The sequence below is a fragment of the Crinia signifera genome, chromosome 11 (genome assembly GCF_055691185.1).
Source record: "Crinia signifera chromosome 11, ASM5569118v1, whole genome shotgun sequence".
In the NCBI taxonomy this organism is placed as follows: Eukaryota; Metazoa; Chordata; class Amphibia; order Anura; family Myobatrachidae; genus Crinia; species Crinia signifera.
In genome coordinates, this window is record NC_139227.1 from 33,253,945 (window position 1) to 33,265,593 (window position 11,649).

Genomic DNA, 11,649 nt, shown 5'->3' on the forward strand with positions numbered 1-11,649 from the left:
AGGCCGCCATAGAGGAGGGATGCGGATGGTGTGTGTGTGGGGCTTTAGGGTAAGGGAATCTGTTTCACTGGCTCGCTTAACCCGAAATACAGATATGGTCTTTATTTCCAATGTAAGCGAGATTTACCTATCCAAAACCAACCAGCTTAGATTATCATAGCGAGACGTGACCAGCATGTTGCTGATTCCTGAGATTCACGCTATGTTCCTTTTATCTGGATAAAGGCCAGATGGTCACAGCAGATTTCTTTTTTTTTTTTAATTGAGTAGTTTTTTTTATTGAATTTTAAAGGAACATATAAACCTACATTGACAGTAATGGTATTAAAGAGACATATATCAGATACAGCACATCCATAAGATACATGGGAATTTACATATATAGTCATGCCCATAGCCATAAGGATATGTAAGCAAATATTGACCAATCATAACAAAAAATAGATGCACAATCACCCGGAGGCGCCATCCGGGCTCTTGCGGACATTAGAGTACAAAAGGGCACACGTATAAAGTCATAATACACCGATATGCATTCAAATCTTAACTGATTACTCCACATAAGGAAAAGGAGAGAGGATTAAACACATAACTGCCAATAGTCAGTTGCTCTACCATCCAAAATAAAATAACCCACCACCCCCCAACCTATAAAACCTACTTATAACCTTAAGTACTAAGAAAGCAAAAACCATCCGCAAAAACCCAAATCAAACCTCCCTATAACCCCCCACCCTGTATAACCTAACCCCCACCTAGGCATACCTGGATCCCAAACGGCTTGACTATAGGAAGGAGTAGACTAGGGTATTCAGCCAAAGTCAAATAAACACCACCCTAACAGGATATGACTACAACTGCTTTAGCTAACCTATACCGACAGCTAATCCCCCCCCCCCCCCCCCCCCCATCCAACTGAAGGATAATTGCTAAATGGGCTTACAGGGGCAATAAGCAAAAGAATAATGTAATATAGCAGAGTCAAAAGAATAATTTGAATATATCAAATGTATTAACAACCTTGGCTAAGGGAAACCCAACTCTCCCGCTATAATAAAGTATAACCAACAGGCCCAAAGCCAACAACCCCGCCCCTCTCGCTACAGCAAAGTAGATAATTGTATAATACCATACACATCATAGAAATGTTAAAGCAGGATGTAAATTAAAAACACAGCCAAGTATGAGGGAAATAATCTTGAAAATGGTGTTCTTAATGAAGTAGTATAATTAAATATCATATATTAGTCTGGCCGATATTCCGCGTAATTAAGGTACAAAGTCTCAGGAGCCATATCTAATCTGGCCAATACTCAGCATCGTCAAAGGAAAGATCCAGAAAGTCAGTGCTGTCCCACCTTTCCTCAGAATAAACAGCACATGTACTATACAGCCTGTGTCGTAGAGGCAGAGCAACACCAACACTGTCCCACTGTGTAGGAGAATAAGCAAAAGAACATATAGCATATTTACTGAACAGCATGTATGGACTTGGTGCAATTCCTAAGGATAAAATGTTCGGTTTTAGAGGAGCTGTAGCCTCAGCATAATATTCAGCAGGAGGACAACCAAAAGATTCATCCTTGAGCACAGGTGTATAAATCGAGGAGTCCAAAGTGTATTCAGCCATAGATGTTGGGTTTATAGATTCGCACATTGGGTGTATATCAAGGGCAGTTTCATCTCTGCACTGTTCGTTCGGATAGCACGGTGGAGCAGTATTCATAGATGCAGTGGAGCATGTGGAGGAGCCTCTGAGTCGAAGCAGTAATGGCACATAGGATTTTTTGTAAATTGCTCTCATCGGCTGTAAAGATGTAGCCCATTGTGAGGGAACAGTGTCAGCACTACAGGCAGACCAAGACTCCAGCCTACTAGGTCAACAATGGGATGGCAGCGGCCAGCACGCAACCAGTGCCCTCTAATGTTACAGATCAGGAGGTCATACACTGGCAGGAATCCTGGTCGGCAGGACAGGGAGATACACAGCTAGTGATCACCTGTATAAAGTATGCTGTCAGCTCCGGAGGCAAGATGGCGGCTGTGCCAGGAACCTCCGCACCCCACAGGCACAGGATGTGGCAATGAAGGATAGAGTCCTACCGAAGAGAGGATAGAAGCCCCAATGCAGCGGGCAGCACAGGCAGCGCAGGGTATAGTTCTCCGATGCGGGGAACCAGGTGGCGCCGCAGACACAAGCGCTGCAGAGAGAGGAGCGCCTCAGAACACGTGGTGCGGCCCGTCCCGGCTCAGAAGCACGCACAACAGGGAGTAGAAGCAGGTCGCCCAGCCAAACAAGCACCGCAGTTGGTGACCCGGAGGACGCACCCTGCTATATCAAGGCAGTGGGTAGGTTATCCGTTCCCCAGGGAGGGGGCGAGCAGTATATTTAGCAGGATATCTTGACGGAGCTCAGCACATTACATGCTACTCCATTGCCGTCGTGGATCCGATACGATTTCCCGGCGGTCGGGATCCCGGCGGTCGGAATCCCGACACTGGAATCCCGACCGCCGAAATCCCGACAAGGGGGGGACATGGATCGCCCCCCCTTGCGGGCTCGCTGCGCTCGCCACGCAGCGGGCCCGGTGCCTCGCTATGCTCGGCACGCTATTTTATTCTCCCTCTATGGGTGTCGTGGACACCCACGGAGGGAGAAAGTTTCGGGATTTCGGCGGTCGGGATTCCAGTGTCGGGATTCCGACCGCCGGGATCCCGACCGCCGGGAAATCAACTGCATCCCGCCGTCGTCGGTCACAGCAGATTTCACCTGCAGCAACTGTAGGGGTGGAGATGAACAGGTTAATTGGCGACCTAAGACTTTAATGAAGGTTTTCTGGTGCTTATCAGAACAGTAGGACTTGTTTTCAGGATAGCTTCCCTGCATCACACTTTCCTCATTAAGGACAGTACAATGAAGAACACAATCTACAGTGTTGCTTCCTCTGAGAAGGACTCGTGCTTGTTGTGCTGTCTCCGTAGAACTTGGCTGTGCTTAGTACATTGGATTGTTCTGTCCTGAGACTTGCTGATAATATCCCACCCTCTCTTCCAGGTGGAGATCAGCCGGAGGGTGACTCTGGAGGAGCTGCCCCCTGTTCTCGTGCTGCACCTTAAACGCTTTGTATTTGAAAAGACCGGAGGCTGCCAGAAGCTGGTGAAAAATGTGGATTACCCTGTGGATCTGGAGATTAGTAAAGGTAAGAGATGGCGGGGGTTGGGATACGACTAATATTTGAGTTTAGGGTTTTTCTGCGGAGGTAGAAAGGGGAATTATGATTCGGTATCCTGTATGGAGGGTTATGGGGGAAATCTATTTACCCAGCCCTTGTTGGTATTTGGGTCATTGGGATACTGCTGTCCATCCTGACTCTTTGTGTCTAGTGTCCCGCTCTATTGCTATAGAGATGGTTATTACAGAGCTTGTTTGCACAACCTATGTGTGTGGATAAGGAAGAGAGTGATGGTCCATATTCTAGGTGGAGGTCGGGATATTAAAGGTCAACACTCTTTAGGTTGACAGGGTCTTTAGGTTGACCGGCGGAAGGTCGACAATGCAGAAGGATGAGTTTTTTGCGAGCAATGTGGGGGCTGCCGTACACTTAGACAGTGCCCAGAACTAGAAGACAAAAATGTTGACCACCTGCATTGTCGTCCTAAGGACCCTGTCGACCCTCAGTCCCTGACGAAGGAGTCGACCTACCGATCCATACCCATCGACAAGTACCCTACAAGTGCACGTTTTCAAGGTCTCCACACAGAATCACAAGTGAAAAAATTTGCTCCACCTGTGGATGTTTTAAAATGTGTCAGTCAGTAATGAGTGCACCTGTGTACCTGCCGGGTGACCTAAAAAAGGTGCACTGTTAATGACTTCATTGGTCACCAGTAAATTGATTTTCATTCTCATTAATATTGCCTCAGCTGGGAGAATAGCGATTCTCTTATACAACCAGTGCATGGACTTTTGATCAATGGACTTAGAAGATTCTGGTTTATTTATCTAACAGCTGAATTATATGCATATTACCTAATTGTTTTCTTCCACTCCAGATTTGCTTTCTCCTGGGGTGAAAAGTAAGATATTCAAGCCCCAAAGAACCTATCGACTCTTTGCAGGTAATGTTTTTCCTGTTGCTGTTTCAGTGTTATTACCACATTTAACCTTTTGGCTTTTTTTGTTTTTTTTTTATAATTTTTTTTCTGATTTATTTATGTCGATCACCCCCACAGTTGTGTATCACCATGGAAACAGCGCTACTGGTGGCCATTACACTACAGACGTCTTCCAGATTGGTCTTAATGGCTGGTTACGCATCGATGACCAGACTGTGAAAGTGATAAATCAGTATCAGGTGGTGAAACAGACTGTAGAGCGCACGGCATACCTCCTGTATTACCGCCGCGTAGATCTGCTGTGAACGGCGCTCCATGCTTTGTGTGCTCGCGCGCTCAAGATTCCTGCTTCATAGGACACAAATCAACCCCCCCCCCCCCCTTACTTCCCTTTGAACCTTACTCTTTCGAGTGAAACACCCCCCCCCCCCCAACCCATTGTCCCTTCAATTTTTCCTCTTCCCTTTTTTTTCTGTTTTTTTTTTTTTTTTTTTAGATTTAATTAGAAACGTTTAAACAATGTAACTTTTCTGCGTCCCCTACAAGAGCCACAGTGTAAAGGGGTGCAGCGTCTGCATTGATCTGTTTCCTTTTATGGGATGCAGACATAATGACTCCCGAAGATGCAGTTCAAGTATTTTAGCCGTTTAATCACCCAGGCGAGGTGTTTATTATATTGCTGTAACGTTGGCACCGCTCTCTGCGAAGGGAGAGGATCTAGGGATAAACCTACAGAGAGATTTGAAGTGCAGCAGCCGACTGCTGTTTTCAGATGTTGGAGCAAAGGCTTAAACGGCCGAGGGGGGGAAGGGTTCTTATCAAGACAGAATAGATTTTTATTATTTTTTTAGTGTCTAGGCTAGAAGTGGCTACGTCCCCTCTGAGGGCACCCACGCGCTTCGCCAAAGACTCAACGCACCAGCATTACATATTATACATGTGAAAATAATACGATAACAAACAAAAAAAAGAATTGAAAAATAAAATAAAAAAAATTCTTCAGTCCCTTTCTGCAAGCCATCACCACCACACCACCCCCCCATATTCCTAGCACCTTTGCCACTCTGCTTTTCAGGTCACTGAATCAACAATAAATAAGAAGCTGCAAATTTTGTCTATGGTTTCTCGCGTAAACCAGTTAAAAGGAGGGGAAAAAAATGAAAACCTAAAAAATTTAAAAAAATGCAAAAATAAAAAAAAAATTTACCGAAGGCTTTTTCAATGTTGCTGGATGCCTCCGAGTGATTGCGAGGTATTAGATTTTAATTCCTTTCCTGCTGGACAAGAGCGATATATATACGTCTCGCCCTCTCCAGCAACTGAAAGGCTTTAAAACGGATTCACAGACGAGGAGGGAAAATGAAATTTTGAAAGGTTAGTCTGTATAGATGAGTGATTGTAACTTCTAACTCGATCCACCTGAAGATGATGCTTCTGTGTACACCGCGTTACCAGCGCCGAGAGAACACTACGCTAACTATGACAATTGCTATTCCGGACAGTCTGCTTTGTTTAATTTCTCTGTCTCGCTCTCCTATAATGTTCAGTTCCTAATTGTACACAGTTTAGTGATATCTAGGAGTATAAAGTCGTCGCCCATCAATAAAGTCACAAAGTTGGTTAAATAAATGTCCCTTTGTATCTTTTATCTACGCTGAATATTTATTATATGGTCTGGTGTTTAATCCCAAGGGTATGAATGATACACGTTTGTATAATATACAGCGGAATGCTTTCAGTGAATAATATATATATATATATATATATATATATATATTTCTTCTACGATCCCATGGCAGCCTTAACATTGGGATTTCATCCCTCCTCCTCGTAATTAGACAGGTTACTTTTTTCCCAGGGACCTCCCCTTCCTGTATAAATCCCTGCTCCTCCCAGACCCTGGTGTCTTTTTTTCCTGTCTCCTTGTGTAGTTAGAGGCAGGAGTGGTTACTTTATTTTGGGCTCACTTCATAGATTCAGGGGGTCACTATGGGAAGAGCAACATGGAAGCGTGGCTCTAAAGAGTACTGTCCATGTAAAAAGGCAGGAGCGGATGGGTAAGTCTCCCAAGAAGCATATATGTATATCACCTTTAAACCGCTGCGGAAATCCAGATGGTACTGCTACAGAGAGCTGCGGCGTCCAGGCAGCGTGTGCGACTACAAGCACCAGGATTCAGAGCGCCGGAGGCTACTTCCGCCGACGCTAGGCTTTCAGCGTGGCGGTGACGCGCTTCCACTGCGGCAGAACTACAGCGTCCACAATGCATTGCGGTACGCCATTTCCGGCAACAGCACGCCCAGGCGTGCTCTGCACAGTCAAAAGCCGCTGTACGAACGGCACTATGGCAGCTTGTATGGAAGCAGAGGGATCTCTGAGCAAGCGGTGGTACAGCGTTTCTGAGAGGCCAGTGGCAGTGACTTTGTTTAGCCGGTTTAAGGTAGGACACTTCCTTACTACTCGGATACCTCAGATGTTTATAGGATATCTCTCATGGGAATATGTTCATTCAGGTCCTTTGACAGTATGGAACAGCAGAATCTGCCTTCCCCCACTAGAGAAGAGAGTGCCCCTGTGAGGTGAGCCTTGTTATTTTTTTATGCTAATAGGAATAGGGTTTTTGTTATAGCATAGTGACAGGCTTTCTTTCTCCATAGTGTGCCGGAAAATGAGGTACAGACTGGAGCTAGGAAGAAAACAATTAAGAAAAAGCATAGAGAAACATGCTGCATGAACTGTGACAGAAAGTTTGAATTTGTACAAGGCAAAACACTATGTGGACAGTGTGAAGTACAACCTAAACAGGACTCAGGAGCAAGTAGTGATAGTCATACTAAGATGCTTAAGGATTTGATGGACTGGATGAGAGACTCTTTCGTTTCCAAAACAGAATACAGGGAAGATCAGGGCTCTAAGAGGTCCAGAGATCAGGCAGGTCTGCCATATGAGGATCCCAATACTTCTGATGAGCATGACGGGGCACAGGTTGCCGATGATGAGCCTGGTGAAATTAAGGAAGACACTAGAATATTCAATTTTGAGACAGTTGAGATTATTCTGAAAAATATATATAAAACCATGAATTATGAAGATCCGGTAACTCCCGTGGAGGGGGCGGATGTATTATTTGAGGATAGGTCGAAAAAGACAAGATCCTTTCCGGTACACCGTGTAATCAAAGAGGTCATTAATAAAGAATGGACGAATGTGGAGAAAAAACAGGGCAAGTTGTTCCGAGTTGACCGGATGTATCCCATTAAAGATGATGATTTTATTAAATGGTGCGGACTACCTAGAATTGATGCAGCTGTGGCGGAGGTTACATCTCGCACTACCTTACCGTTGGAGGACGGAGCCTCCTTCAAGGATCCAATGGATCGAAGGATGGAGAACTCATTAAGAAAACTACACTTCTCCACGGCTGTGTCTTTGAAGGCGGGTGTTTCTATGGCATCGGTAGCCAGGGCCCTTAGGGTATGGTGTGCCACTCTTCATAATGACATTGAGGAGAAGATCTCCAGACAATATCTATTAAAGAATTTAGAGGTGATCCAGAAATCGGTGGAGTTCTTATGCGAGGCCTCATTGGATGTGACAACATTTGCAGCCAGGGCTATGTCAGCTGGAGTAGCCACAAGAAGAGCTTTATGGCTAAGGCCCTGGGCTGCTGACTCCAATTCAAAGAACCGTCTAGTATCATTACCTTTTGAAGGAGCATTCCTATTTGGGACCAAATTGGATGCGCTAATTCATAGGCTCACGGGAGGTAAATCCTTGAAATTACCTCAAGATAGGAAGACTCGTTTCCAATATCCTTCAGGCTCCAGACAAGCGTTCAGAGAAGCCAAGTCTTATAGGCCGGGTAGGCCATACAATCAAAGAGGAGCTTTCGCCTCTTCTCGCCAGTCCTTTCGTCAAAACTTCCGAAGAGGTGGCAGACAATGACAGTCAGCAGTTTCCCCCGGTAGGAGCCCGGCTGTTACTATTTGCCAACATTTGGGGGAATTCAGTTCAGGACATTTGGGTTCAGAACATAGTGTCCGAGGGTTATCAGCTGGAGTTTGCTCAGATACCTATCAAGAATTATTTTATGGAATCAAGAGATCCGAAAACAAAGTTGGAGAAGAGAGAATTGAAGAAGATCATAGTCAATCTGTTACTAATAAGGGCAATAGAACCGGTTCCATCAGAACAAAGGATGGAGGGGTTTTACTCCAATCTTTTCCTAGTCAGGAAGAATACAGGAGGTTTCAGAACTATAATAGACCTAAGGCGTCTGAATCAATACCTGAAAGTAAGAAAATTCCAAATGGAAACTATGAAGACGATCACAGCAGGAGTAAGAAGAGGAGACTTCATGGTGTCTCTAGACTTAAAGGACGCCTACTATCATGTTCCGATCCACATCAGTCACAGAAAATTTCTCAGGTTTTCAATCAAGGGAAAACACTATCAGTTCACGTGCCTCCCCTTCGGGTTAGCCTCATCCCCGAGGGTATTCACCAAGGTGCTAATAACAGTGATAGCGAATCTCAGGAAGAGGGGGATTCTGCTGTGGCCTTATTTGGACGATATTTTGATAGCTGCTCCTTCCAAGCAAATTCTAATGAAACAGCTCAAGATAGTAAGGGAGCACTTGCAGTCGCACGGATGGCTAGTGAACGAAGAAAAGAGCCAGCTGGAGCCAACACAAAGAATAAAGTTTCTGGGAGTGATGATAGATTCCGTGAAGTTCAACATTTCCCTGTCAGAGGAAAGATGTGTGAAGATAAGAGAACTAACAGTCGCCTTGGCAGAAAGAAGAGTTGTAGTTCTCAGAGATTGGGTGAGGCTTCTGGGAATGATGTCATCCACGATCGGGATAGTTCCATGGGCTCAATGGAACATGAGAGAATTACAGTGGGCAGTGTTGCCATACCTAAAGAGAAGATGGACAAAAACAGAGAAGATGTCAATTCCGGACAAAGCAAGGAAATCTCTGTCATGGTGGAGCAAGCCAACCCTGAGGGACAAGGTGACATCGTTGAAGGTGCCCAAGTTTGTAGTCATTACAACCGACGCGAGCCAATCGGGCTGGGGAGCCCATTCCGAAGGAGAGACGGTACAAGGGCTATGGACAAAAGGAGAAAGTCGGAATTCATCCAATTGGCGAGAGGCCGAGGCGGTATGGAGAGCAATCGAGTTCTTTTCTCCAAGAATCAGGAAGTCAGATTTAAGAATCTTCTCCGACAATACCTCAGTTGTGGCCTACCTAAATCATCAGGGGGGCACGAGGAGCAAGTCCCTAATGAATGTAGTTGCGAAAATAGTGTCATGGGCAGAGGAGAATCTGAATTCACTAACAGCCTTATTCATGCCCGGGAAACAGAATGTGCTAGCAGACTTTCTCAGTCGAAAGCAGATCCTCCCAGGCGAGTGGGAGCTGAATGGAGAGACTTTCAGGGAACTAACCAGCCGGTTTGGAGTTCCAGAAGTGGACCTCATGGCAACACATTTGAACAAAAAGGTAGAGAAATTCTTCTCCAGATTTTGGCTACCCCAAACATCAGCAGCAGATGCCTTGTCAGTCCAATGGGTGTTCCGATTAGGGTATGTGTTCCCACCTATTCCATTGATTCACAAAGTGCTAAAGAAAATAATGGAGGATCAGGTAGAGGTGATAATAATCCTTCCTTTCTGGCCTCGGAGATCCTGGTTCGCAACAGTACAGAGATTGGCGATTCTAGGTCCATGGACCCTCCCACTGAGACCAGATTTGTTAAGACAGGATCAAGTGCTTCACCCGGATCCAGCTACGCTAGCTTTGACGGCTTGGAGATTGAGAGGAACTCCTTGAAGCAGAAAGGTCTGTCAGACCAAGTGGTGGCGATCCTGCTACAAGCAAGGAAGAAAGTTTCTTCAAATATCTACTATAGGGTATGGCGTACCTTTATCAACTGGAGAGGGGTGACATTACCAATCCAAGAGACATCCACAGCAGAGATTCTACAGTTCCTGTGTAGAGGGTTCTCCGAAGGTCTGGCCAACTCTACATTAAAGGTGCAGATCTCAGCCTTGAGCGTCCTGGTGGAGAGAAGGCTAGCAGAGGAGCAGTTGATTATAAGATTCTGTAACGCAATTAAAAGGATGAGACCTCCAATTAGAGCGCTAGTAGCATCATGGGATCTGAATTTGGTTTTGACGACCTTAATGAAAACTCCATTTGAACCTTTGTCCGAGACTTCGTTGAGACATTTAACATGGAAGACAGTATTCTTAGTTGCCATAACATCGGCAAGAAGAGTCAGTGAACTACAAGCCCTTTGGGCGGAAGAACCTTATTTAAAGATACTTCCAGGAAGGATTGTTTTAAAGACGAATCCACATTTCGTTCCAAAGGTGATTTCTGAATTCCACCTCAATCAGGAGATCTCGCTACCTTCATTCTATCCTGACCCACAGAGTGAAGAAGAAGAATTGTTACACAGACTAGATCTGGTAAGATGTATTACCATTTACCTACAAAGAATGGAGGACGTTAGGCAATCAAGAAGCCTGTTCATCATCCCGGAAGGAGCCAGAAAGGGGCTTACACCTACCAAGCAGACCATCGCTAGATGGTTGAGAGAAGTTATCTCATTTGCATACAAATTGGAAGGAAGAGAAGTTCCGGCGATCATTTCGGCACACTCCACGAGGGCTACGGCGACTTCCTGGGCTCTGAAGGCGAATGCATCAGTCAAGGATCTGTGCGACGCCGCTACTTGGTCCTCAGTCCATACCTTTTCAAGGCATTATGAGCTAGATGTATCAAGAACTCAATTTGGGAGTCAAGTTTTGCAGAGTGTGTTTAAAAAGTAAAAGTCTATAGAACATGCTTTCGTGTCCCTCCCTTTCTTATTGGCTTTGGTATTTCCCAATGTTAAGGCTGCCATGGGATCGTAGAAGAAAACATCGGATTATACTCACCGATAATTCCTTTTCTTCTTAGAGACCATGGCAGCCATGGTTTGCCCTCCCTTTGTGTTCTTTTTTCCCAGGAATGGAAGGAGACACTCGAAAAGACACCAGGGTCTGGGAGGAGCAGGGATTTATACAGGAAGGGGAGGTCCCTGGGAAAAAAGTAACCTGTCTAATTACGAGGAGGAGGGATGAAATCCCAATGTTAAGGCTGCCATGGTCTCTAAGAAGAAAAGGAATTATCGGTGAGTATAATCCGATGTTATATATATATATATATATATATATATATATATATATATATATATATATATATATATATATATATATATATATATATATATATATATATATATATATATATATATAGCGCGATGTGCTGGCACACATCCAATCGGATACAGCTGCCCTGGTGCCGGCTCAAGATAAAGCATTCCATATATATATATATATATACACGTACAGTTCACGATTTGCCGGCACTCAGTGGTCACAGATCAATAGAGCTAGGTGCACTTTAAATAATCCATACAAATGTATCCAATAGAAAAGGCACTCCAGACGTTTCTCCAATCACAATTTTACTCCAGCGTG

At 44.8% G+C, this 11,649-nt stretch overlaps 1 protein-coding gene across 4 annotated transcripts in view; it reads left to right on the plus strand.

Moving 5' to 3' along the window:
* The window catches only part of USP10 (ubiquitin specific peptidase 10), a 38,387-nt gene extending 33,903 nt beyond the window's left edge, over window positions 1-4,484 (plus strand). For all 4 annotated transcript variants that reach the window (XM_083165349.1, XM_083165350.1, XM_083165351.1 and 1 more), the window contains 3 exons: window positions 3,056-3,200; window positions 4,054-4,119; window positions 4,234-4,484. In XM_083165349.1, coding sequence (XP_083021475.1) covers window positions 3,056-3,200; window positions 4,054-4,119; window positions 4,234-4,421 — 399 coding nt within the window. In that variant the 3' untranslated portion in view covers window positions 4,422-4,484. The remainder of the gene's footprint in view (window positions 1-3,055; window positions 3,201-4,053; window positions 4,120-4,233) is intronic.
* The last annotated feature ends 7,165 nt before the right edge of the window (window positions 4,485-11,649 follow it).